Source organism: Callithrix jacchus, chromosome 2 (assembly GCF_049354715.1).
Source record: "Callithrix jacchus isolate 240 chromosome 2, calJac240_pri, whole genome shotgun sequence".
In the NCBI taxonomy this organism is placed as follows: Eukaryota; Metazoa; Chordata; class Mammalia; order Primates; family Cebidae; genus Callithrix; species Callithrix jacchus.
Genome location: NC_133503.1, coordinates 205,190,432 through 205,217,415, shown reverse-complemented (window position 1 = coordinate 205,217,415; position 26,984 = coordinate 205,190,432). Strand labels below are relative to the sequence as shown.

General features: G+C 54.0%; 1 protein-coding gene across 2 annotated transcripts; it reads left to right on the top strand.

The window, feature by feature from the left end:
- Positions 1-42: 42 nt before the first annotated feature.
- TRIP13 (thyroid hormone receptor interactor 13) lies at positions 43-26,878 on the top strand. 2 transcript variants are annotated; one of them, XM_035291853.3, is made up of 14 exons: positions 43-247; positions 2,749-2,914; positions 4,764-4,893; positions 10,503-10,558; positions 10,708-10,818; positions 11,147-11,237; positions 13,376-13,448; positions 16,335-16,398; positions 17,235-17,321; positions 17,555-17,661; positions 19,882-20,035; positions 23,244-23,356; positions 24,452-24,521; positions 25,920-26,878. In XM_035291853.3, exons 1-14 carry the CDS (start codon positions 156-158, stop codon positions 26,013-26,015), a joined length of 1,410 nt encoding a protein of 469 aa, XP_035147744.1. In that variant the 5' UTR covers positions 43-155; the 3' UTR covers positions 26,016-26,878. The 2 variants fall into 2 exon arrangements, with proteins under 2 accessions (XP_035147744.1, XP_035147745.1); XM_035291854.3 differs by lacking the exon at positions 10,708-10,818.
- Positions 26,879-26,984: the final 106 nt, after the last annotated feature.

The following is a 26,984-nucleotide window of genomic DNA, read 5'->3' as shown; positions in this document are numbered from 1 at the left end:
GCCGCAGGAAGTGACCCTGCCGGACCCGAGCGCTTCCGGGTCAGGAGGCGGTGCGCCTCGCGCGGCAGATTCGAAGCTCGGGCGGGGCCCGCGGGCTGAGGCGGCGGTTGCGGCGGCGACGCTCCGGTCGGGTCCCCACTGCTCCCGGGGGCGCCATGGACGAGGCCGTGGGCGACCTGAAGCAGGCGCTTCCCTGTGTGGCGGAGTCGCCGACGGTCCACGTGGAGGTGCATCAGCGCGGCGGCAGGTGAGCGGGACCGGCCAGTACCCACCTCTGGGCGCCCACCCGCGGCGACCTCAGCGCGTGCACCAAGCCCCAACCCAGGGGCACCGACCCGCCCCGACCCCAGCGCACTGATTTCGATGCGCCTCCACCCCAGGGTATTGACCCGGATCCCACCCCAGGGCGCTTACCCTGCCCGACGGGACTCCAGCCACAGACCCAGCCCGGCCCCGACCCCGACCCGATCCTAGCGCACTGACCCGACCCCACCCCAGGGCGCTTACCCTGCCCGACTGGACCCCAGCCACAGACCCAGCCCGGCCCCGACCCCGACCCGATCCTAGCGCACTGACCCGACCCCACCCCAGGGCGCTTACCCTGCCCGACTGGACCCCAGCCACAGACCCAGCCCGGCCCCGACCCCGACCCGATCCTAGCGCACTGACCCGACCCCACCCCAGGGCGCTTACCCTGCCCGACGGGACTCCAGCCACAGACCCAGCCCGGCCCCGACCCCGACCCGATCCTAGCGCACTGACCCGACCCCACCCCAGGGCGCTTACCCTGCCCGACTGGACCCCAGCCACAGACCCAGCCCGGCCCCGACCCCGACCCGATCCTAGCGCACTGACCCGACCCCACCCCAGGGCGCTTACCCTGCCCGACTGGACTCCAGCCACAGACCCAGCCCGGCCCCGACCCCGACCCGATCCTAGCGCACTGACCCGACCCCACCCCAGGGCGCCGACCCCGACCCGATCCTAGCGCACTGACTCGACCCCACCCCAGGGCACTGACCCAGCCGACCTGATCCCTGTGCGCAGGATCCCAGCTCACAGTGTGGCCCCCATTGCCAAGGGGCCACACGTCACCTGCCTGGCTCTGAGGGCCTGTCCAGGAGGGCTCAGGGGGAGGCAGACACTGACTAGAACCTAAAGCGTGACTGCAGCTGATGAGCCCATCTGACCCCAGCCCACTGACCGTGGCCCTGAGTCCCACGTTGGAGGATAGGCTGGCAGCATTACAGAGAGCTCAGCCGAAAGTTGGGTTGTTATTTTTTGGGCCAGTGTTTTTCAGACTCTTTAATTATTTCCTGTTCCCCACAGATGTTAAGTTTGTAGGGTTCAAGGCAAATCCCACTCATTTGTGACCAAGCCAGTTCATGGTATGGTGGGGCCTGTAGGCTGCTAACTGAAGTGAAGGGAACTCAGCAGCAGGGCCAGATCTTCACAGACCCTCCTCATGTCTATGGAGGGTGGCCCGAGGTCAGGTGAGACTCAGACCCTCACAGACCCTCCTCATGTCCGTGGACGGTGGCCTGAGGTCAGGTGAGACTACCAGTCTCAGAGGGGATACAGAGGAAGAGACCTTTCCTTTGGCAGAACAGCTGTTGACTGGGCACCTTCTAGGTGCTGGAGTTCAGACACCTCAGTGTAATTGTGCCAGGGCCCAGAGACACCTGCGCAAAGCCCCACCACAGCCTTGCAACACCTGCATGAACACTTTCGAGCCCAGAGACACCTGCACACAGTGCCACTGCAGCCTGGAGACACCCAAGGACAACCACATGTGGGCTCAGACACTAGGCATAATCACACCAGAGCACAGCCGCACCTACAGGACACCTGTGCACAGCCGCACCTACAGGACACCTATGCACAGCTGCACCTACAGGACACCTGTGCACAGCCGCACCTACAGGACACCAGAGCACAGCCGCACCTACAGGACACCTGTGCACAGCCGCACTTACAGGACACCAGAGCACAGCCGCACCTACAGGACACCTGTGCACAGCCGCACCTACAGGACACCTATGCACAGCTGCAGCAGAGTTCATAGGCACCTGCATCAACCACACCATGCACTGCGGTCACTGCCTTATAGGCTGCTGGGACGATTGCCAAGGGGCCACACGTCACCTGCCTGGCTCTGAGGGCCTGTCCAGGAGGGCTCAGGGGGAGGCAGACACTGACTAGAACCTAAAGCGTGACTGCAGCTGATGAGCCCAATAAGCTGGGACCGTGCACGGGGGACACAAAGGTGAGATCCAGGACCAGGTCACTGTCGTAGAAAGAGGAGCTATCAGGACTACAGTGGCAAGGTGGCTGCAGGGAGCACTGGATGCCAAGCTTAAAGCATTAGGTTTTCTCAGCACGAATCACAGGACTCCAGGCCTGACTCCACAGCTGTGAATTTCAGTAATATCAAAAGCCAACATTTATTGGGTGCTTCTTATGTGCCAGATATCGTCCTAAACACTTTGAATGTATTAACGACTCTTCACAGTGCATAGCAAGAACGCTTACGGTTGCTGGGAGCTGAGGCACAGCTTTCTCAGGGCACAGCTGGCAGACCCCACATGCAAGGGGTGGCCCTAGATTTGGCCCCCAGGCTGGCCAACTCCAGCCTGGCCTCTTAACCACCACACCTTCTTATATGTTGTCTAAGTTTTCAAAAAACACTTAATTGTAACATCTTGTTTTTGAACTAAGATCTTTTATGTGTGTTTTGGGTTTTTTTAGCACTGCAAAAAAAGAAGACATAAAGCTGAGTGTTAGAAAGCTACTCAGCAGACACAATATTGTGTTTGGTGACTACACGTGGGCTGAGTTTGATGAGCCTTTTTTGACCAGAAATGTGCAGTCTGTGTCTATCGTTGACACAGAATTAAAGGTTAAAGACTCACAGGTAAGTTGCTAATTGCTGGGCCAAGTAACAGCTGAATGCAAAGGCTGTATCATAAATGTCTTTTCTGTTTTCATAGAGTATTGTCAGAAATGGGTTCACATATCTGTGGGTCTGGGTGATGAGACTAGTTTTTCTCAGCATCTGTCAGGAGCGAGGTGCTGGGAGTAGGAGGTGGCCCTGACGTCAGGGTGCTCTCAGTACAGCAGGGGACAGACTGGGAACCAAGAAAGATAATGCAGCACTGTAGGACAGTGGGCTATGCTGGGGAGTCCTGTGCATTGTGTCTCATTCTTTCAGGGAAGAAATGTTTATGAAGTGCTCAGTGTGTGCTAGGGCCATCGGAGGTGTGGGGGCTCCAGGGATGAGGAGGTGGCATCGGAGATGTGGGTGCTCCAAGGATGAGGAGGTGGCATCGGAGGTGTGGGGGCTCCAGGGATGAGGAGGTGGCATCGGAGGTGTGGGTGCTCCAGGGATGAGGAGGTGGCATCGGAGGTGTGGGGGCTCCAAGGATGGGGAGGTGGCATCGGAGATGTGGGGGCACTAGAGAGCAGGTCTTCATCTCATCCCACACATGGCCACCTCCCCCACCATCTGAGTTCCTGTGTGGGAGTTGAGGAGCTTTGTGTGAGGGCGTGGATGCACTGGGGCAGTCCTGGCACCAGTGTAAGAAGACTGGAAATGTATTCCCGAGGAAGAAGGATCCCTTCAGTGTGCAGTCCCTGCCCTGTAGAGAACAGTGGTGCAGGACAGGCCTGGCACTAAATTCTGCTCGTGAGGTGGACCTCCTCAGTCATATGCTGGGACGTGTGTTTGTTCATGATCACTGAGAGCTGACGCTCCGTGGGTTCAGCCAGTCTGAGGAAGGAGGATCTTCCCACACTGGTATGGACGGATGGACAGCTAGCTGGAGGGCACCGGGGCTGCCCAGGGAAAGTTGTAATGTCCCGTCTTCAGCTGCAGATTCACTTGTAGGAATTTTTCTTGGCCGATAGTTCTGCAATTTCGTGGGTCTTTCTGAACAGATGTTGGTTAGATGTTGCTAATAGCCAACAATTTGAAATTTTTTTTAACTGATCTCTGTCCACCAGAGATCAGTTACTAACCGTAAGAATTCCACGCATCTGCACCATGTACAATATAGCCATGAAGAAGAATGAAATAGATTTCTATCTACTGCTGTAAACATTTCTCCGAGTTGAAACAAACACAAAAAGGCGCACGTGAGGGACCCGGCGGCTGAGGAGGCTCATGCCTGCAGTCCCAGCGCTGGGAGGCAAGACGGAAGGATCACTTGAGGCCAGGAATTGGAGACTGGCCCGGGGAGCACAGCAAGAACCCGTCTCTAGAAAGAGTTTTTAAAAATTAGCCAATGTGGGGGCACACACACCTAGTGCCAGCTACTCAGGAGGCTGAAGGTGGGAGGATCACTCACTTGAATCCAGGAATGTAATCTTGCTGCGAGCTGTGGTCTTGCCACTGTACTCTATCCTGGGCGACAGAGCAAGATCCTGTCTCAAAAAATAACCTAATTAAAAAAAAACACCCATGTGGTGAAAGTCAACTGCGATCGTGTTTCCAGAATCCAGTGACATCCCAGAGGCTGGACATAGGCACTTGCTCTATCCAGGAAGTGGGTGTAGGGCCCAACAGGCCAGGGATGGGTATACACTTTTAAAAGAGCTAATTCTCAATCCCAAGTTAATTCATAGCCTTCTCATCTAATGTGAAAATTACTTTATCATACTATACATTCAGCTTTTATTTGTGGATCTTAGCATCTAATGTGTATGGGTAGAATTGAGTGACATACCTTAAACGTGTGTCAATTAATGTGGCTTTTCTCTCATAGCCTATTGATTTGAGCACCTGCAAGGTTGTGCTTCACATCTTCCAGCTGAATGAAGATGGCCCCAGCAGCGAAAATCTGGAGGAAGAGACAGAAAACATAATTGCAGCAAATCACTGGGTTCTGCCTGCAGGTATGGGGGTGGCGCTGAGGCGCGGGTGTGATGCTGAGATGTGGGTGTGGTGCTGAGACGTGGGGGTGATGCTGAGACGTGGGAGTGATGCTGATACGTGCGGGTGATGCTGAACGTGGGGGTGATGCTGAGACCTGGGGGTGGCGCTGAACGTGGGGGTGATGCTGAGACCTGGGGGTGGCGCTGAGGCGCGGGTGTGATGCTGAGATGTGGGTGTGATGCTGAGACGTGGGGGTGATGCTGAGACCTGGGGGTGGCGCTGAACGTGGGGGTGATGCTGAGACCTGGGGGTGGCGCTGAGGCGCGGGTGTGATGCTGAGACGTGGGGGTGATGCTGATACGTGGGGGTGATGCTGAACGTGGGGGTGATGCTGAGACGTGGGGGTGATGCTGATACGTGGGGGTGATGCTGAACGTGGGGTTGGCGCTGAGACGCGGGGGTGGCGCTGAGACGCGGGGGTGGCGCTGAGACGCGGGGGTGGCGCTGAGACCTGGGGTGACGCTGAGACCTGGGGTGACGCTGAGGCGTGGGGGTGGCGCTGAGGCGTGGGGGTGGCGCTGAGGCGTGGGGGTGGCGGTGAGACCTGGGGGTGGCGGTGAGACGCGGGTGTGATGGTGAGACGCGGGTGTGATGGTGAAGTGCGGGTGTGATGAGATGCGGGTGTGATGGTGAGGTGCGGGTGTGATGGTGAGGTGCGGGTGTGATGGTGAGATGCGGGTGTGATGGTGAGGTGTGGGTGTGATGAGATGTGGGTGTGATGGTGAGGTGCGGGTGTGATGGTGAGGTGCGGGTGTGATGAGATGCGGGTGTGATGGTGAGGTGCGGGTGTGATGGTGAGGTGCGGGTGTGATGGTGAGATGTGGGTGTGATGGTGAGGTGTGGGTGTGATGGTGAGGTGTGGGTGTGATGGTGAGACGCGGGTGTGATGGTGAGATGCGGGTGTGATGGTGAGGTGTGGGTGTGATGGTGAGGTGCGGGTGTGATGGTGAGGTGCGGGTGTGATGCTGAGGTGCGGGTGTGATGGTGAGACGCGGGTGTGATGGTGAGACGCGGGTGTGATGGTGAGACGCGGGTGTGATGGTGAGATGCGGGTGTGATGGTGAGGTGTGGGTGTGATGGTGAGGTGTGGGTGTGATGCTGAGACGTGGGTGTGATGCTGAGGTGTGGGTGTGATGGTGAGGTGTGGGTGTGATGGTGAGGTGTGGGTGTGATGGTGAGGTGTGGGTGTGATGGTGAGGTGTGGGTGTGATGCTGAGACGCGGGTGTGATGCTGAGACGCGGGTGTGATGCTGAGACGCGGGTGTGATGGTGAGGTGGTGAGATGTGGGTGTGATGGTGAGGCGTGGGTGTGATGGTGAGGCGTGGGTGTGATGCTGAGACGCGGGTGTGATGCTGAGACGCGGGTGTGATGGTGAGGTGCGGGTGTGATGGTCAGGTGCGGGTGTGATGGTCAGGTGCGGGTGTGATGGTGAGACGCGGGTGTGATGGTGAGACGCGGGTGTGATGCTGAGACGCGGGTGTGATGGTGAGGTGCGGGTGTGATGGTGAGGTGCGGGTGTGATGGTGAGGTGCGGGTGTGATGGTGAGGTGCGGGTGTGATGGTGAGGTGCGGGTGTGATGGTGAGGTGCGGGTGTGATGGTGAGGTGCGGGTGTGATGGTGAGGTGCGGGTGTGATGAGGTGCGGGTGTGATGGTGAGGTGCGGGTGTGATGGTGAGGTGCGGGTGTGATGGTGAGGTGCGGGTGTGATGGTGAGGTGCGGGTGTGATGGTGAGGTGCGGGTGTGATGGTGAGGTGCGGGTGTGATGGTGAGGTGCGGGTGTGATGGTGAGGTGCGGGTGTGATGGTGAGGTGCGGGTGTGATGGTGAGGTGCGGGTGTGATGGTGAGGTGCGGGTGTGATGGTGAGGTGCGGGTGTGATGGTGAGGTGCGGGTGTGATGGTGAGGTGCGGGTGTGATGGTGAGGTGCGGGTGTGATGGTGAGGTGCGGGTGTGATGGTGAGGTGCGGGTGTGATGGTGAGATGCGGGTGTGATGGTGAGATGCGGGTGTGATGAGGTGTGGGTGTGATGGTGAGATGCGGGTGTGATGGTGAGATGCGGGTGTGATGGTGAGATGCGGGTGTGATGGTGAGATGCGGGTGTGATGGTGAGGTGTGGGTGTGATGGTGAGGTGTGGGTGTGATGGTGAGACGCGGGTGTGATGGTGAGATGCGGGTGTGATGGTGAGGTGTGGGTGTGATGGTGAGGTGTGGGTGTGATGAGACGCGGGTGTGATGAGACGCGGGTGTGATGAGACGTGGGTGTGATGAGACGCGGGTGTGATGAGATGCGGGTGTGATGAGATGCGGGTGTGATGGTGAGACGTGGGTGTGATGGTGAGACGCGGGTGTGATGGTGAGATGCGGGTGTGATGGTGAGGTGTGGGTGTGATGGTGAGGTGTGGGTGTGATGAGATGCGGGTGTGATGGTGAGATGCGGGTGTGATGGTGAGATGCGGGTGTGATGGTGAGATGCGGGTGTGATGGTGAGGTGTGGGTGTGATGGTGAGGTGTGGGTGTGATGGTGAGATGCGGGTGTGATGGTGAGGTGTGGGTGTGATGGTGAGATGCGGGTGTGATGGTGAGATGCGGGTGTGATGGTGAGATGCGGGTGTGATGGTGAGGTGCGGGTGTGATGGTGAGGTGCGGGTGTGATGGTGAGATGCGGGTGAGGTGCGGGTGTGATGGTGAGGTGCGGGTGTGATGGTGAGGTGCGGGTGTGATGGTGAGGTGTGGGTGTGATGGTGAGATGTGGGTGTGATGGTGAGGTGCGGGTGTGATGGTGAGGTGCGGGTGTGATGGTGAGGTGCGGGTGTGATGGTGAGGTGTGGGTGTGATGGTGAGATGCGGGTGTGATGGTGAGGTGTGGGTGTGATGGTGAGATGCGGGTGTGATGGTGAGATGCGGGTGTGATGGTGAGGTGCGGGTGTGATGGTGAGATGCGGGTGTGATGGTGAGGTGCGGGTGTGATGGTGAGGTGCGGGTGTGATGGTGAGGTGTGGGTGTGATGAGATGCGGGTGTGATGGTGAGGTGCGGGTGTGATGGTGAGGTGTGGGTGTGATGGTGAGATGCGGGTGTGATGGTGAGATGCGGGTGTGATGGTGAGATGCGGGTGTGATGGTGAGGTGTGGGTGTGATGGTGAGGTGTGGGTGTGATGGTGAGATGCGGGTGTGATGGTGAGGTGTGGGTGTGATGGTGAGATGCGGGTGTGATGGTGAGATGCGGGTGTGATGGTGAGATGCGGGTGTGATGGTGAGATGCGGGTGTGATGGTGAGGTGCGGGTGTGATGGTGAGGTGTGGGTGTGATGGTGAGGTGTGGGTGTGATGGTGAGATGCGGGTGTGATGGTGAGGTGTGGGTGTGATGAGATGCGGGTGTGATGGTGAGGTGTGGGTGTGATGGTGAGGTGTGGGTGTGATGGTGAGATGCGGGTGTGATGGTGAGATGCGGGTGTGATGGTGAGATGCGGGTGTGATGGTGAGGTGTGGGTGTGATGGTGAGATGCGGGTGTGATGGTGAGGTGTGGGTGTGATGGTGAGATGCGGGTGTGATGGTGAGGTGTGGGTGTGATGGTGAGATGCGGGTGTGATGGTGAGGTGTGGGTGTGATGAGATGCGGGTGTGATGGTGAGGTGTGGGTGTGATGGTGAGATGCGGGTGTGATGGTGAGGTGTGGGTGTGATGGTGAGGTGTGGGTGTGATGGTGAGGTGTGGGTGTGATGGTGAGATGCGGGTGTGATGGTGAGGTGTGGGTGTGATGAGATGCGGGTGTGATGGTGAGGTGTGGGTGTGATGGTGAGGTGTGGGTGTGATGGTGAGATGCGGGTGTGATGGTGAGGTGCGGGTGTGATGGTGAGATGCGGGTATGATGGTGAGGTGTGGGTGTGATGGTGAGGTGCGGGTGTGATGAGATGCGGGTGTGATGGTGAGGTGCGGGTGTGATGGTGAGGTGCGGGTGTGATGGTGAGGTGCGGGTGTGATGGTGAGATGCGGGTGTGATGGTGAGGTGTGGGTGTGATGGTGAGATGCGGGTGTGATGGTGAGGTGTGGGTGTGATGGTGAGATGCGGGTGTGATGGTGAGGTGTGGGTGTGATGGTGAGATGCGGGTGTGATGGTGAGATGTGGGTGTGATGGTGAGACGTGGGTGTGATGCTGAGACGTGGGTGTGATGCTGAGACGTGGGTGTGATGGTGAGATGCGGGTGTGATGGTGAGGTGTGGGTGTGATGCTGAGACGTGGGTGTGATGGTGAGGTGTGGGTGTGATGGTGAGATGTGGGTGTGATGGTGAGATGCGGGTGTGATGGTGAGGTGTGGGTGTGATGCTGAGACGTGAGATGTGGGGTGTGGTGGCAAGGTGTAGTGTAGGCTGAAGTCAGAGGACTGCATACTCCCTGCCGTGTCACTTGTTCTGTTGGATTAGAATGTTTTATTTCTTACCGAATGGAGAGTAGATGAGAACAGAGGGAAGTTGACATTTCCAGTGTGGGACCATACTGTTCCTTTGGTGGGTTCCTCCGTCACAGCCAACAGAGAGTGCCCGTGTGCTCCTCTCACGTGCCCCGTTGGCCTGTCCTGCGGAGCGGCTCCCGCCCTTCTCACGTGCCCCGTTGGCCTGTCCTGCTGAGCGGCTCCCGCCCTTCTCACGTGCCCCGTTGGCCTGTCCTGCTGAGCGGCTCCCGCCCTTCTCACGTGCCCCGTTGGCCTGTCCTGCTGAGCGGCTCCCGCCCTTCTCACGTGCCCCGTTGGCCTGTCCTGCGGAGCGGCTCCCGCCCTTCTCACGTGCCCCGTTGGCCTGTCCTGCGGAGCGGCTCCCGCCCTTCTCACGTGCCCCGTTGGCCTGTCCTGCTGAGCGGCTCCCGCCCTTCTCACGTGCCCCGTTGGCCTGTCCTGCGGAGCGGCTCCCGCCCTTCTCACGTGCCCCGTTGGCCTGTCCTGCTGAGCGGCTCCCGCCCTTCTCACGTGCCCCATTGGCCTGTCCTGCGGAGCGGCTCCGTCCTGTCTTCCTTATGCTTCTCCGTGGGTGTGGCCGATGGGCTCTAGCAGGCTGGGGCCAGGGCTAATTCCGTCATCTTCATCATCGTGTGGAGAAATGGGTGGATTTAGTGTCTGAGCTTGTGTTGAAGCATGGCTCCACAAAAGACAATTATCAGTGGTCATGATCATAAATGTTATGATGTGTTGTGTACCACAATAAAAATTGATAGTTTAATGAAAACATTGCATGTGGTGGTTATAATACACATAAATGTAAAATGTATGACAACAGAGCAGAAGATGGGTAGGAAATTAGCTAGAGTTTCTTGAAAGGATCATTGCGCATGATAACGAGGCATCCAGTTGTCTGCCAAAAGTTATACGTGACTGGCATTTGTTTTGCAATCAAAAATACTTAATACGAATTAAAATTTGAAGAAAAATGTGCAGAATTTACACTTTCCTGCAACCACAATTGTGGTCTTAGCTTGTGTGGCACAGTGGGAAGCTCGGGCATAGGCTCAGGGCAGACTGGCTGGTGGGTGTCATTGCCTGCATGCCTGAAATCAGGCCTTTGTTTGATTCTGTCACAGCTGAATTCCACGGGCTATGGGACAGCTTGGTGTACGACGTGGAAGTCAAATCCCATGTAAGTTGCTGTCCTTTTCCCAGAATGCCCTGTTATTTGAAGAAGAACCATTAGGGTTTGCTCTCCAGCACCCCTGAGCAACTTGATCCAGATGGGTTTGGGGAACCCCTGTCTGCTGGCAGCTCTGGTCCTGGACGTCTGTCCTCTAGGTTTGCTCCAGGGTAGAGCTGGCCTCTGGGGAGCGCCCTGCGGGAGAAGAGGGAAGGAGAAGGGGAAGGCAAATTAGAGAGCTGAACCTTCTGGAGACGGGAGGAGGGAAGGTGAGCAGGCCTGGTCCACACGGAGGAAGGCCAGCGTCTCAACCCCTGCATCCTCTTTGTCGGGAAGGGTCTATGTTGGCACTTAAATAAAAGGGATCATTTTGTTTCTCTTCTTATATTTATAATAGCAATAGACCGTGTTTTTCCTTTTACCTCTTTGAGGCACCTTCTCTTGTGAAATGAAGCGTTTGGAGGTGATGATCTCTTAGGAGGCGGCCTTGCTCCCTTTGCTCCCTCTTCTCCTGTAGGACTAGGCCCTGGGGGTACATTTGTTGGGAGCCCTGCCTTGTAGGCACCCTTATGTAACTTCTTCTCTGTCTCCCATCAGCTGCTTGATTACGTGATGACGACGTTACTGTTCTCAGACAAGAAGGTCAACAGCAACCTCATCACCTGGAACCGGGTGGTGCTGCTCCACGGTAACGCGTGCAGGCTTTTTATTTACCCAGATAAGGCTCACAGATCAGCCTTCACTGTCCCTTTGACCTTTTGTCCTTCTGCAAGGAGTGACAGGTCTTTGTTTTCTGAAGGAGCCAGAGCTGTCCTGGAATGTCCCTCTTTGAAGCAGATCCAGCTCTTGACACTTGGGGCATTTATTCTTTTTTTTTTGAGACAGAGTCTTGCTCTGTTGCCCAGGCTGGAGTGCAATGGCCCAATCTCGGCTCCCTGCAACCTTTACCTCCTGGATTCCTTTTGGGTTCCAGCGACTCTCCTGCCTCAGCCTCCCAAGTAGCTGGGATTACAGGCATGTGCCACCACACCCATCTAAGTTTTGTATTTTTGGTAGAGACGGGGTTTTGCCATGTTGACCAGGCTGGTCTTGAACTCCTGACCTCAGGTGATCCACCCACCTCAGCCTCCCAAAGTGCTGGGATTACAGTCATGAGCCACCACGCCTGGCCTTTGGGGCAGTTATCACTTGGCACTTCATCAAGTCATCCTGTGGGGGCCACATTCCAAGACATTCCTCAGATGCCGCCAACGTGGAACGTGGCTAGTACTGAACCCTACGTAGACTTTTCCTATACATATGTTTCTGTGATAAAGCCTAATTCATCAATCAGGCACAGTAAGAGAGTCACAGTAATGACTAGTAGAAAAAGGGAACAATTATAACAACTCGTTAAAGTTATTTTAAACTTACGAATTGTTTATTTTTAGAATTTTCCGTTTAATATTTTTGGACTGCAGTGACCACAGGTAACCGAAACCTTGGAAAGTAAAATCTTGGATGGGGGCGATTGTGTCGTTAGACTGTCCCGGTAATTGTGCCTCGTTTCCCCAGCTGGTTGTGACTCTTCAGGACAGCAGTGCCTCCTATTTCTTTGTAGTGCTCAGAGCTTCACTTTGTGTGGAGTGAACTGGAAAAGCCTTATCTTAAAGAATTCTGTCTGGTTCGTCTCAGGAGAAAATGTTGATGGTTTGTTGTTTTGTTTTGTTTCCGGTGTCACGGGGTAGAACAGTGATGCAGGGACTGAGTGGACTAGAGAGAACCAAACTAGCAAAGCATTAAATAGAAGCTGGAAGAATACTTAGCTTCTTTACACGGTTAAGATTGCGTGATGGCGTGATCTTAATGACGTTCTTTTAAAGAGCAGGTTTCCCCAGCACACTGCCCTCATAGCACCGTCAGAGTAGGCAGCGATTTCATTAGTGAGGTCAGTTGTTTCTGTTTGGAACTACTGATGTATTTCCTCTTTAATTCTTGAAAATGCTTGCACAGGGCCAGGCACCATGGGGATCACCTGAGGTCAAGAGTTCCAGACCAGCCTGGCAAACATGGTGAAACCCTGTCTCTACTCTTAAGTACAAAAATTAGCCAGGCGTGGTGGCATGCACCTGTAATCCCAGCTACTGGGGAGACTGAGGCAGGAGAATCGCTTGAACCTGGGGGGCGGAGATTGCAGAAAATGAAAGTTGTGTGTCTCCATTTTTCTGTTAGATGCTTTCCTTTTCCACATTGGTCACCCCACAGCTTCTGTGCGGCATCGTGCCGGGGGACCCTCGGCAGGCAGACATGCAAGAAGAGTGCTGGCCTCCACCACCCTTCGAGTTTAGTATGGGGTCTGAGCCCACTGAAAATTGTCTGTAGGAGAGGCTGGTTCTGGGGGCGACAGGAACAGCACTCGTCAGTGCCTGAGGAGGATGGGACCCTCCACCTCCATTGATCAGGAATGGTGTGTTGAAACTCTGAAAGGTGCTTTGATGAGTGGATTTCATAGAGAAAGCGTGGGGACAAGGACAGTGTCAGCAAAGACCTAGGCTAGAAAATGCAGTGGTCACTCCCAGTGCTGAGTGGGACTGCAGGCCACGAAGCTGTGAGCAGTGCCGGGGTGGGGAGGCGATGGAGGCTGGGACCAGAAATCAGAAGTTGAGTACAAATTAGAAAGAAAGGGGAGACGTAAGTGTATTGGTAGTATTTTACAGCATGTAAGCTTCTAAGCAGACTTCATTGTAGTGATGATGTTAGTAGCTTGTAACTGTTCTTTGCATGTTATTTGAAGGAGTTTGTTGCAGCGCTGACTTACACTCGCATTTGCTTGGAACTTTGTCACAGGTCCTCCTGGCACTGGAAAAACATCCCTGTGTAAAGCGTTAGCCCAGAAATTGACCATTAGACTTTCAAACAGGTAACTTTACTAATTTGTGAGAGGAGAGGAGTGGGACTGGGATATCTAACAGAAGGTCCTTTTTAATTTTCTATTCATTTTACACAAATAATAGGTTCTTCTCCTTCAGTGTGAGTCAGTTGAGTCTTCTACATTCACTGTAGTTTTGAGTATGATTTCAGTCTTTTGAGATGTGAGACTCATCTTATTGCCAGCATGTGGTCTCTGCTGGTGAGTTGCTTCAGAAGACTGCTTTCTGCCCCTTGCTGGATGGAGCGTTCTGCAGATTGCAGGTCAGGACGCTCGGCAGCTTTGCTGATTTTCTGTTCACTTGTTTTACCCATTGCTGAGAGAAGAGTGCTAAGTTCTCTAATAATGGATGTGTTTTTCCCTCTGGAGTTTGGCTCATGGTTCTCGTCACATTTGGAAAATAACTGGTCATTGTTTCCTCACCGAATTTCCTTGCCCCTCCCCTGTATCTGAGAATCCATCTATTTTCATGTTAAACTACTTGATGTTCCACAGGCCATTCATGTGTTTTTCTTTTTTATTTTTTGTTCCAGCTTTTTAGAAATCTCTGTTTTTTTCAAAAGGTTCTATTGCTCTGTTTTCAAGTTGACTGATTTTCTACATCGTCTAATCTGCTTTTGATTGCAGTCAGTGAAGTGTTTGTTTCTGGTGTGTATTTTTTTGCTCCAAATGTTCTATTTGGTTCTTTTGTATTTTTCTTTCATTATGTTCTTGTTAAAATCTTGAACAACTTACACCTGTTTTAATGTCTGTCTGCTAGTTCCATCGGGATTGTCATTTCTGATTCTGTTTCTTTTGACTGGTTTTTCTTCTGGTTATGGGTCACATGGTTTTGCTTCATTGGCATGTTTAGTGTTTGATTAGATGCTGAATGTTGTGATTTGAAGCGTTTGGATTTTGTCTTCCTTCAGTGAGTGTTGGGTTTTGTTCTGTTAGGCATTTCTATTACTTGTGATTCGGTACGATCCTTTGAGGTTTGTTTTTTTTTTAAGCTTTGATCAGGAGGGGTTTAGGTTTAGTCTTAATACTAAATCGTGGGCCTCTGGGGTCTCCACTGAGTGTTGGAGTGCGCACTCCTCCCAGCCTGTGTGAGCTCACAGATCCACAGGCGCCCTTCACACAGCTGCATGGACTGTCCCCTGCTCACAGACACCTGAGTATGCATCCAAGACACCAGGGACGTCCCGAGGATTCCCGGACACTCCCTCAGGTCTTTCTTCGTCTTTGCTTCCCCTCTGGAGTTCTGTTCTGCAGCCTGAGTATTCATCCAAGACACCAGGGACATCCCAAGGATTCCCGGACACTCCCTCTGAGGTCTTTCTTCGTCTTTGCTTCCCCTCTGGAGTTCTGTTCTGCAGCCTGAGTATTCATCCAAGACACCAGGGACATCCCAAGGATTCCCGGACACTCCCTCTGAGGTCTTTCTTCGTCTTTGCTTCCCCTCTGGAGTTCTGTTCTGCAGGCTTCAGTCACCTCAGACTCCCTGAACCCCAGTCTCCGTCTCCCCGGCTCAGCAAGTAGCTGTGCTCCTCTTGGGCTCCTCCCAGCAGAACGCCAGGAGTCCCAGCCCTCACTGCTACATACGGTTTCATTCATTTTGCCAGGTTTTCTCATTGTTTAAGATTAGATGGTAAATCTCCTTCCTGTTACTCCAGTATGACTGGAGGAAATCCTGTGAGGTCTAATTTCATATACATACATTTTAGTCTTCAAAAATGTGCTGTCAATGTTTTTACCTAGGGAAGTTCTTTATTTTGACACCTTGGGTTATGTTTAGCTTGCCCTTTGTTTTCACATGTTGAAATACATGTGTGTTTTCAGGATCTCCAGGAGCATCCTGGCATGGTGGCTTATGCCTGCAATCCCAGCACTTTGGGAGGCTGAGGCAGGAGGGAGGTCCAGGCCGTGGTGAGCCTGGTGTTAGGAGTGCATTCAGCCTGGGTGACGGGACGAGAAAAGAAGAACCAGAAAAGATCTTGAGGGGCAGAGAGGGAAACTCAAGAGAAGGAAAATGTGAATATGCCTTGGTTTTATGGCTTAGAAATGGCAAAAGGAAGCCTTAGCAAGCTTTTGTTCCTCACTCTGTTAAAGAAGCAAAATGTTTTATAATTAATTTTAATATTCAACTCAGTCTTTATTTTGTTAGATTTTCTGTATCCCTCCCCTGTTTTATAAACAGTCTGAGTACATGGTCTCTTTTTCACGTGGAATGCCAGTGAAGCTTTCTGAAAGTAGTTATTTTTCTTTTGTGGACTTCCAACCTGGAAGAAACTGAAAAGGGGACCTGGGAGTCAGCGTCTCTCTGGCCTCAGCCTTCTCTGGTGATGTAGTCAGCGGCTGGGCGCGTCCGCACCTGCCTGTAGTCCTGTGAAGGGATAGAGGCGTGTTTCCGGGCTGCAGTCAGTGTGTGTGTGTTGAGGTGAGCTTTAGGCCACCTGAGCATTCCTGAGCTCTCGGGTCTGTGCTGGAAAGCAAATTATCCTGCTCTTCAGGGTCTGTAGAAGGAGGGAAAATGCTCAGCTCCTGCCGAAAGCTCTTGATGCTTCTATTTTGTTTTGTTTTGCATATTATATAAGTACTGGTAATACTTTTTAAACATGGAAATATAATTTGTAAATGGATTTAAAATGGGAGAGTGTTTATTCTTTAACTCAGGTAATTTAACTGGTACAGTCTAGAACTGTTGATTGAATCTTGTTAGACTGTTTCATAATTATTCAGTACACGGAAGGCTAGATTCCTCAGATCCTCGTCAGTAACTGTAATTCCCCAGACACTGGGCACTGGAGACGTTGCATTCACGACGCACGAGTGGCTGCCGTGGAGGACGCCATGGGACTGATGAGTAATTTTCTCAATCCCTTTTTTATGTCTCAGGTACCAGTATGGCCAATTAATTGAAATAAACAGCCACAGCCTCTTTTCTAAGTGGTTTTCAGAAGTAAGTATTATATATTAATTGTGGGTGTTTAGATTGTCAACTTTGTAGCTAAAAAAATGTCTTGTATGTTAGGCAAATCCTCCTCCAGAAGCTTCAGCAGAGAACCAGGTGGGATAGGAGGGTGAGGATGGGGGCTGACTGTGATCAGAGAAGGTTCCGGAGCTGGGGCCTGGGGACCCTCGCTTGGTCCTCCCCAAACGTCTAGGTGGGACAGGGCATTCGACGGACTCTCAGGAGGTCAGCCCTGCCACACACACCCTTGATGCTCATGTACCCCAGCGCTGTCTGTGAGCTGAGGGGGTCAGACTGGGTGATGTCACAGGTGACCCTTACCTCTGAGGAGCTGTGCCCAAGTCACCTGGCATCCGCATGTCCCTCTGGTGAGGTGAAGTGAGGTGGGACCTAGCTCATTGTAAGGAGAGCACCCTAGCCTGTTTCCATCTGTTGTCTGTCACTTTCCTCGTCAGAGAGGACAGACAGGTGAGCAGAGGTCCAGGCTGCCCTCGCTGTGCCACCCCAGGCAGGTCAGGTGGGAGCTCAGGGCTAAGCACTCTGGCATTCAAATTAGAGCAGGGGAGTGTTAGGCAGACCTCCTCCCACGCCACCCTTGGGCATCAGCACCCTGGCATTCAAAGCAGAGGGGAGAGTGGTAGGCAGACCTCCTCCCATGCCGCCCATGCCACCCTGGCTCCTCTGACTTAGGGAGCTTTCTGAGGGGCCGTCAGGAGACAGTGGTCTTGTGGGGACAACTGGGACAGCAGGCCATGTCAGGGTCCCCCATGCACCTGGCAGTGTGGTCTCTGCACATTGACGCTGAAAGGGTGTTTCGGTTGCAGAGCGGGAAGCTGGTAAACAAGATGTTTCAGAAGATTCAGGATTTGATTGATGATAAAGACGCTCTGGTCTTTGTGCTGATTGATGAGGTAGGCATTTCCAGACAAGGACATTCATGACAATTGCCGATGGCTGTTGCGGGGACACAGCCTGCTCCTGATGCTCCTGGCCTTCGCCTCACACAGCCGGGCAGCCCTCCAGCCCTCCCTGTGCTGGATGCCTTTGCCCAGCATCCACAGGCTAGGCGGGGGAAACCCGCTCATTCACTTTTTCACAGGTGCCAGGCCCTGTCCTTTTTGACCCCCTTGCTCCATCCCCACAGGTGGAGAGTCTCACAGCCGCCCGAAACGCTTGCAGGGCGGGCACCGAGCCGTCAGATGCCATCCGCGTGGTCAATGCCGTCTTAACCCAGATTGATCAGATTAAAAGGTAACCAGGACACACAGCAGTTTGCCCTGTGACATGATAGAGAAGTTTGTTCCAAAGAAACGCGTGGAAAGTGCACAGCCGTAGGTCTTCGTGCCCAGCTCTTTAGCTAAAAGTGCATTTGGCATTGAGTATTGGCTCCTTTTCCACCTTGGAAGCAGAATATCATAAATGCTTTTTAAAGGAATTGTTTTTAGTTTGTTAAAAATGTGAAAGAAAACTTGGGCATGGTAAGAATTTTACGTAGCACAGAAAAGCATAAAAGGAAGAACTTCTGGGTTCCGGCCTTGGTGTCAGCACCAGCCAGTGCTGCCTGTAGGTGATCACAGCTGTGCCCTGCCGGCCCAGGGCAGAGGGCTTCATGGGCGGATTTCCACATCTCCACAGTATAGCCTCGCAGGGCCAGGGCCTCTTGTCAGCATAGCCCACGTTGATCAAGCCTGGGGAGGGACGGCTGCTGGCACAACTCACGAGGAAGCGATGGGCCTGCCAGAGCCTGTCTGTTCCTGTGTGGCGCTCAGCCAGGACTCAGCTTCCTTCTCTCAAGTGCTCTTTCTGCCCTCAGGGTACCTGGGGAGTCCAGGGCCTTCTCGGAAGCTGGATTGTTGAGTGTGGGGTGACAAGAAACTGAACCGTGCAGAGGAATGTTTTGATCAGGCCTTCACCACTGTCTCACCACAGGGAGCGTCTCCGGCTTCCTGAGAAGTGCTCATTTGGGGTCAGCTGCAGGAGAGTGCAGGTCCTGGAGGGTGCTTGCCTGCCTCTTGCTTCCTTCTCCTTGTGTCCACTTCCTTCCCTCCTGGCTCGTCCTTCAGTCTGCAGTGATCTGGCTCCTACCCCTGCCACAGCCCCACAGCCCCCATTCACATGAGTACTCACTTTTCTCTTTCTGGAACGTGGCACAGCGCTGATGCCCTGATGCCCCTTCCCTGAATCTCTTTGTGCCTCCCTCCCCGGCCTCCACTCTCCTGGCCTCCTTCTCAGTTTACGCTGTGCTGGTATCTCTCAGCAGGGAAGGGTCTACACGGCCTGTCTGTGGCCTCCTCTCCTGGCATGCGCATACTCCTGGCATGTACCCCTTTCCTCCAGCGTCACTCAGGGTTCTGTGGGGGGGGGATTCCAGACCTGCACATTCACCTGTGACCAGACATCACAGTTTTGATGCCCGAGGCACCAGGCACACTCCCACGCTGCTCATGGGGCCCCAAATCCCTCGCTTCCTGGGATTCCGCATTTCACCAGTGCCCTCACTGTGCACTCCTGCTCCAGCCACAGGGTGGGCGTCACCATGACCCCTCCTTCCCAGCAGACACAAAGGCATGTGGCTCAGGAAGAAGCAAGGAGATACTCTTGCCTCTCGACCTCATTCCCTCGTGTTCCTGGTTCTGGCCCCTCTCTAGAGGACTCTGCCGGTCCCCCAGCATCCCTGTCCATGCCTGCATCTCTATGGAGTGTCAGCCCCTGGGTGGTGATCTCCAGGCCTAGACCTCCCTCTGGCCCTTCCTGCAGCCCCACTCTCCTGGTGCTGGACTGAGTATCTGTGAGCTCAGCCGACCTCTGTACCGTCTTCCTTCTGCCAGGGACCCACGTGCTCCCTGCCCTGCCTTTGCTTCACTCACCCCTGCTCACAGGCACAGGGCCTGCCCTCACTTGGCCAGGGTCTAGATAAAGCGGGCCTTCCCCAGGCTCCCCCGTCACTGAGCACCCTGCTCTACCACCTGCCCAGGAGGTGGCGCTGCCGCACGTGCAGCCAAGCCCCACCAGGCCGGTAAGGCGAGCTCCCCAGGGCACTGTGTGCCCACTGTGCTGGCTCCTGCTGAGCCCTTGGGGGACATCCATCAACAGGCCAGACAACAGGGGCTCTTTCTGTGGAGTTTAGACCTAGAGGGGAGAGCAGACCATGGATGCAGTAAGCGATCCAGCTCCACCACGTGTCCAGGGACGATGAGCGACTGTGCCCAGGTGGTGGTGGGCACCAGGGCGTACAGTAGGTGGCACAGTGAGGGACGCAGTGCAAAAGTGAGATCTCAGCCAAGGTTGAAGGCAGTGAGGGAATGAGCCAAGTGGGGCTTGAGGAGCAGCTCAAGCAAAGGCAGTGGGGTCTGTTTGGCCTGTCAGCAGTCTGCGGGCCATCGCCCTGCCAACCCTCTCGCCCGGTGGGCAGGATAGAATCGGGTCACCGACAGCCATGCTGACTGTGGTCCTTGCTCCACGGCCAAATAGGCATTCCAACGTGGTGATTCTGACCACCTCCAACATCACCGAGAAGATCGACGTGGCGTTCGTGGACAGGGCTGACATCAAGCAGTACATCGGGCTGCCCTCTGCGGCGGCCATCTTCAAAATCTACCTCTCTTGTTTGGAAGAACTGATGAAGGTACCTTTATTTTTTTTCCTCCTGATAAGTAATTTCTTATGTGTTCTTCATTAATTGAGATAGCTTAAAATAAGCTCGTCCTAATATGGAGGGTTTCAACATACGCATTTGTTACACCCTACCCGAGCAGTAAAGGAATATGCCACACTGAGGTTGAATCGGGAGTCCTTTTATTGCCGGTGACCGAGAGACAGCTAATGCTCAAAATTCTCTCGCCCCAAAGAGTTAGGGGGTTTTTTATGCCCTAGTTTGAAAAAGGCGAGGGGCAACCTATCTGAAGCAATTTTTCACAGATGCAGAGCAAGCAAAAAGTTGAAAGATACACAAGTACATAAGAAGTAAACAGTGCCAGGGGCAGTGCCAGCTGCCGCAGAAGACCTACACATACAGATACGGGGCTCTGGGTGCTTAACATCTGCGTTCCCAGGGTCTGCTGGTACCGCTTGACTCGGTATCTTACCAGCACATGCAGTCCTGGACGTGCCTGGTGTCGTCCTGCCGCAGCCACACACTACAGCTACATACTTAATGGGGGAAAATAACCATAAGTGAAGAAGCTAAGATGGGCTTTGTCCGGCTTCTGCAGTGAAGAATGACTTGGTTAGGCCAACACAAGGTCGGTTAACACACACTGACTCCCGTCTTAAAATGAACTAGTTTTGTATGTGGCCGGTTGAACTGACAGTTGAAACCAGGGCCACCGACTCAGTCTTGTTCTTTTGGCACAGTGCACTCATCATTGTTCATTATTTGAGGTTCCAGTCGATGTGGGGGATGTTAGTGACTGGCTGTGGTCACCCCACTGCGCAAATCCTAGTCCTCAGCTTACTCCAGGCTTTTCCAGTGCCTGGCCTCTTGGCCTGGATCCCTACCTGAAAGAGGAAGCATCATGGGCATAGTGCGGACTGGCAGTTGTGGTCATGGGGCCGTCACCCGATCGGAGGTCGGGGTCCACGTGACCTCATGTTCTTGAGTCATCTATTGTCATAACAGGCACGAACATGGTGGCCATGAGCACAGTGACGCATGTGGTGAGTGTATTGGGCTAGCAGCCCTGTGATAGGCACGAACATGGTGGCCATGAGCACAGTGACACGTGGCGAGTGGGTGAGTCAGGCTAGTAGGTGTGGTGAGTGTGTCGGGCGAGCAGTGTAGTGTGTCGGGCTAGTGTAGTGAGTGTGTCGGGCTAGCAGCCCTGTGATAGGCAGGAACATGGTGGCCATGAGCACAGTGACACGTGTGGTGAGTGGGTGAGTCAGGCTATCACGGACCTGCCCTGCGACTAGGCACTGGCAGGGTGGCCATGAGCACCCTGGCGTGTGAGGTGAGTGTGTGAGTGTCAGGCTAGCTGGGACCTGCCCCGTGCTCACGTTTCTGCTGCTCTAGCACCCGTGGGAACAGGCCTGTCCCTGACAAATCCTCCTGTAGGGGCATCCCTGGACCCTTCGTTTAGGGGAGTTGGGCAGTAACCAAGCAAATCAGTGAAGGGTGATTTTTGTTTTTTGAGATGAAGTTTCCCTCTTGTTACCCAGGCTGGAGTGCAATGGTGCGATCTCGGCTCACCACTTCTAGGCATGAATGGTGATTTAAACAGTGCTAAGTTTAACGCGGTTGTTGTCACCTCCACCAGGGCGGCACAGGCTGCTTGGGTTGGGGTCGGGAGAGCTGGTCTCAGCCGCGGGCCCACTGGGCCTGTGCAGGTCAGCACTGCCCAGGCATGGTTTTCTGTGGGGTGGGGGAAGGAGGCGGCGCTCTGTGGAGCTTTGGCTGGAGAAAGCCAGTGATCTGAAGACTGATTCTACAGCAGTTTTGCTGCCCAGGAGCCCCACGTGATGGCAGATCTGGCGAGGAAGTCATGTGTGGGAGATCCTCACGCACCTTCAGTGTGGGCTCCGGCCCGCAGTGTGACATTTGTACACTTGTGCTGTGAGTCTAGGGGATGTGTAAAGTTTTAGCTAAGAGGGATAGACTTTTTCTGGGACAGCGTAGGACAGGGGTAGTTTTGTTTCCTTTTGGGTTTTTTTGAGAGAGTCTTGCTCTGTTGCCAAGAGCTGGAAAGCAGTGGTGCGATCTTGGCTTACTGCAACCTCCGCCTCCTGGGTTCAAGCAGTTCTGCCTCAGCTTTGTGAGTATCTGGGATTATAGGCACACACCACCACATCCAGTTAATTTTGTACTTTTAGTAGAGACAGGGTTTTGCCATGTTGGCCTGACTGGTCTCAAACCCCTCACCTCAAGTGATCCGCCCGCCTCAGCCTCCGAAAGTGCTGAAGTTATAGGCGTGAGCCACCATGCCCAGTGATGGGTAGTTTCTTATTTCAGGCAGTTTATATGAAATTAAGACATGCAGATGTCATGGTGGATACTGAACGGGTTTCGAAACTGTCGGCATGGAAGTGGGACCCCGCCCTGTTGACGCCCTCTGGACTGTGTGGCGAGCGTCACTGGAGGGGCAGAGCAGGACAGGCCTGAAGAGGCTGCAGGGAGGCATGGTCAGCAGGGACCCTGAGGGAGTGTTGGGGAGGTCCGAACACCCCAAGCACAAGCAGTGTGTCTTAATTTTGCTCATAACCCTCAACAAACCTCCAAAACGTGCAGAGAATGCTATTTGCTTCCTTCTCTTGGTTCCTGAGTCAGAACGGTTCATATTAGAGTGCAGTCATAGTCAGTGTGACCACCTGACAGTGGGCAAGGCTACTTAGCATGACATCCCAACAACTGGTCTGTGAAGTGGACTTATGGTACCCAGCTCCTCGGTCAGTTAGACACTGTCACGCTGCCAACCAAGCTTTGCCTTTCAGACAGACCAGCTAGGACCCTGCTTTGGAATTCAGCCGAAGTCCTGGCTCCAGCAACCAGCTCTGCTCACTGTGGGTTTTGGTGTCCCTCCGAGGTGAGATAACGGGCTCACTGGGTGCCTCCAGGTCCCTTCTCTTCCGACACACAGGGAGGAGAATTTTTGGCCCAAAACAGCAAAGATGCTGGGTCACTACTGGTTTCTGAGGCACGTTCCATTATTTGTATGCTTTGTTTGAAGAAGCAGGATGTGTACGTTGACGCGTGGGAGAGTGAGCTTGTTCCCTGGTGCCGCCGTGCAGTTTGAGCCGTCACCGTCGCGATTTCTCTGGGCCGTGACGTGGTGTACAAGTGCTGACCCTCTTGCCGACGGTGCCCGGACCCCGCTGACCGCCTGTGCCTTTCTCCCCAGTGTCAGATCATATACCCTCGCCAGCAGCTGCTGACGCTCCGAGAGCTGGAGATGATCGGCTTCATCGAGAACAACGTGTCAGCATTGAGCCTTCTGCTGAGTGAGATTTCAAGGTGCGAATTGACCTCACGTTTGTAATCAAGAAGAATCCATTTGCTGTATTAACTAGGGACTCACTGCTTCCTCTGAGGAGACCAGGGAGGGTCCTGGTGCGAACTCCACACAGAACAGGTGTGAACATGCATGTTTGTGTGAGTGAGTGTGTGTGTGCACGCGCTTGTGTATGTGTACACGTGTGAGTGTGTGTTTGTGTGCAGAAATACACAGCACAGCCACCTCCTTCCAAAGGAGATGTGAGCAGGGAGGGCTGCGGCTCACGTGCTGGAGGTGTGCGGCCCGATGGCTGACAGCACTTCCAAGGATTCGCAGAGCCAACGGAAAGGAAATGGCTTTGGGTATCCAGGGAGGGTGGAAGGGAAGGTAGGAAAGGAACCAGTGCCTGAAGGATAGACTTTGGTTCCAGCTGGCGAGAAATCGGGAAGGCTGCTGGAGCGGTGTGTGCAGGTGACCTAGCGGGTTGCCATGAGGAAGCTGAGGAGGGGCTGGAGGGAGGGTGGAGCGGGCAGAGCCTCAGGTTTCTGGCCAGAGTTTCAATTTTATTTTGAAGCTGGCAAGAGTGTGGAAGGTTTTAAATGACGAATAACATGAAGAATGCAGTATTTTTTTAAGGATTTGGATTATCTGTTGGAGAGATTTAAATCACTTAAGATGGTAACAAAGAATAGTTCAGAGACTTCTACAAACATTGAAGATGTGAGCCCGCCCACTATCTGGGGAATCTGTGCCTACTGGCAATGTGCCCACTGCGTTATGCCCACACCTGGAGCTCCCAGGCAGCGGATGCGTTCCCTGAGTGCGAAGACGCTGGCCCTGGGCTGTGCCTTGGGTGTGCTTCGGAGGAGCGAGGGCACTGCGGGGAGCAGGAGCTGAGGACAGGGAGAGACCAGCCCCACACAAGAGGCTGTGGGGCAAAGGGGTATTCAGAGCACAAGGCCAGGGAGACGGGCAGGAAGTGCCCTGTGGGGCCCAGGGTGTACCTGAGAGCACTTAGGCTCGTGTTCCCATGGGTGCCTCAGCCAACAAGGAAAATTCCTCCTGAAACATGATCTTGTGAATTACTATCTCTGAACTGGGTTTTCTTTATACAGGAAGAGCGAAGGCCTCAGTGGCCGGGTCCTGAGAAAACTCCCCTTTCTGGCTCATGCGCTATACATCCAGGTGAGTCTCCACTGCTGTCCCCAGCACCCACCCTGTCCATAGGTCTCAGCCTCACTGGGGATTCCACTTACAAGCCCTGGGGTATCAGCCTTACTTTATCTCAGTTTCTTTTTTTTTTACTGAGACGGAGTTTCGCTCTTGTTACCCAGGCTGGAGTGCAATGGCGCGACCTCGGCTCACCACAACCTCCGCCTCCTGGGTTCAGGCAATTCTCCTGCCTCAGCCTCCTGAGTAGCTGGGATTACAGTCACACACCACCATGCCCAGCTAATTTTTTGTATTTTTAGTAGAGATGGGGTTTCACCATGTTGACCAGGATAGTCTCGATCTCTTGACCTCGTGATCCACCCGCCTCGGCCTCCCAAAGTGCTGGGATTGCAGGCTTGAGCCATCATGCCCGGCCTATCTCAGTTTCTAAACCACAGGGTCCTGGGGCAGGAGGAAGAGCTGACCTTGACACCCAACCAGTGAGGCTGTCTTGAGGCCTTTGGGAAGAGGCGGCTGTGCCACTTGCCTCTGCTCACACGCACGCACACACATGCACATCTGCCTCTGTGGTGCTGAGCTCATGGCCAGGGCCCTCGCTGGCCTCGTCAGAGGCTTGTGCTCTTTGAGCGTGGGCTCAGCTCACAGAGCAGCGACCTGGAGCCATGCCCTCACCCACTGGGTGCCACGCCTACTGCAGACTCTTCCGCCCAGGGCACTCACCCCTCCCCTTCCACCTGGGGCACTCACCCCTGCAGGAGAGGGGCACTCTTCCGCCCGGAGCACTCACCCCCTCCCCTGCATGGTCCCCAGCAGCTGGTGCGGTGAGGACTCTGGGTGTCTGGCAGAGCAGATGCACTTACATCTGAGAAGAGAAAACGCCCATCTTGGAATGGTTCCTTTCAAATTAGAAATGACCCAGGCTCTGTCTGGTCAGTAGCAGCCTCTGTGCTGGACACAGTGCTCAGCACAGAGGTGACAATGGCCATGGACCATGATGGCAGCCTTTTGATGCAGGGAGGTGACAGCTCAGGGCACCGGGCCATGGTGATTCTCTGGTTCTAAGCCCCAGACATAGGGTGGGCCCTTTGGAAAGGACTCCAGGGTCTGCTCCTGAAGCTTCTCATCCTTCTCAGTGTGTGGGTGGCTGCACTGGTGCTCCCCTACCTGCCCCCGTGGCCGTTTCTAATCTGCAGGACATGGGGGTCACATAGCCACCTTGCACGCCTTTTCTGAAGTAAAGAGCAGGGCTCATCTGCCCTGGACGTGTGTGGTATGCACTCACTGCTCAGCCTGTGAGCTGCAGCCCCCTTCTGGGCTGTCTGCACTGTGGGTGGCAGCAGGGGTGTGGATGCCAGGTGGCCCCACTGAAGGTGAGGCGGCCCCTCCAGTGATGACCTTGTACCCTTCCAGGCCCCCACCGTCACCATCGAGGGGTTCCTCCAGGCCCTGTCTCTGGCAGTGGACAAGCAGTTTGAAGAGAGAAAGAAGCTCGAGGCTCACGTGTGAGCCTGGGCTTCCCCGTCTGGTGCTTTTCCCACGGAGAACACGCAGCCAGGAAGTGAGGTGGCCCCGCACAGTGTCTCCCCGGGAGTCCCTTCTGCAAACACTGCTCAGACCGCAACCCAGAAAGCCACCAGGCCAGGCTTTGTTAGAAGAAGTGTGTTGCATTTATGTTGTTTCAAAATGCACACAGAGAGACAAACGGCTTGTCATTTTCACTGTTTGTAAAAGATGACTCAGAGGGTTTGTCTCCTTGTGGAGACGTGTTTGTTCCCAGCCTGCCCACAGTGGCTGGGACACATGACACCAACAAGTTTCATTTAACAGCAAAAAGGGAGATGAATGCAGTTGCCACAGCAGAAGAGACTGTGTCCCCCAAGGAACGTGTAATCGTAGCGTTCAGAAATGCACACACCGCTCCGGGTGGGAGGCAGCAATTGCTCTCCGGTAACAGCTCGTTTGATTTTGTGCAAAAATGTTTTCGAGACTAGGTAATGGGTAAGAAAAGCCTATTTCTACCTTATACCAGCTGAGAAAAAGGGGTCGGTAAAATATTCTTTTGTAATAATCAGACCTGGTCCCGTCTGCAGGAAGTGCAGGCGCTGAGTGGTCAGGGAGACGCATGACGGTCGTCCCGTGACTGAGCGCGGGCCCCTGCACTGCTGCCTTTTCCACCCTTCGTGCTGTGTGCAATAGTGTTACCACGTCTCTAATGAGCATTCCCGACTCCATTACTGGTTTCTCAAAATATTGTGTTTTGCTTTTATGCTGAAATAAATGTCATTAATGTTTTGCATGTGAAATTCACTTTTGAAAGACATTACCTTTTGTTTAGAACTTTTTAAGTATTAAAATATTTTTCAGAATTTTCTTGTTTTGATTCTAAGTATCTCTTCGAAGTGCTTTGAATTTTACTAGGAATTAACCCACACAGTTACTCAATGTTAAGCCTCATTTATGCTCCTAGGACCTTAT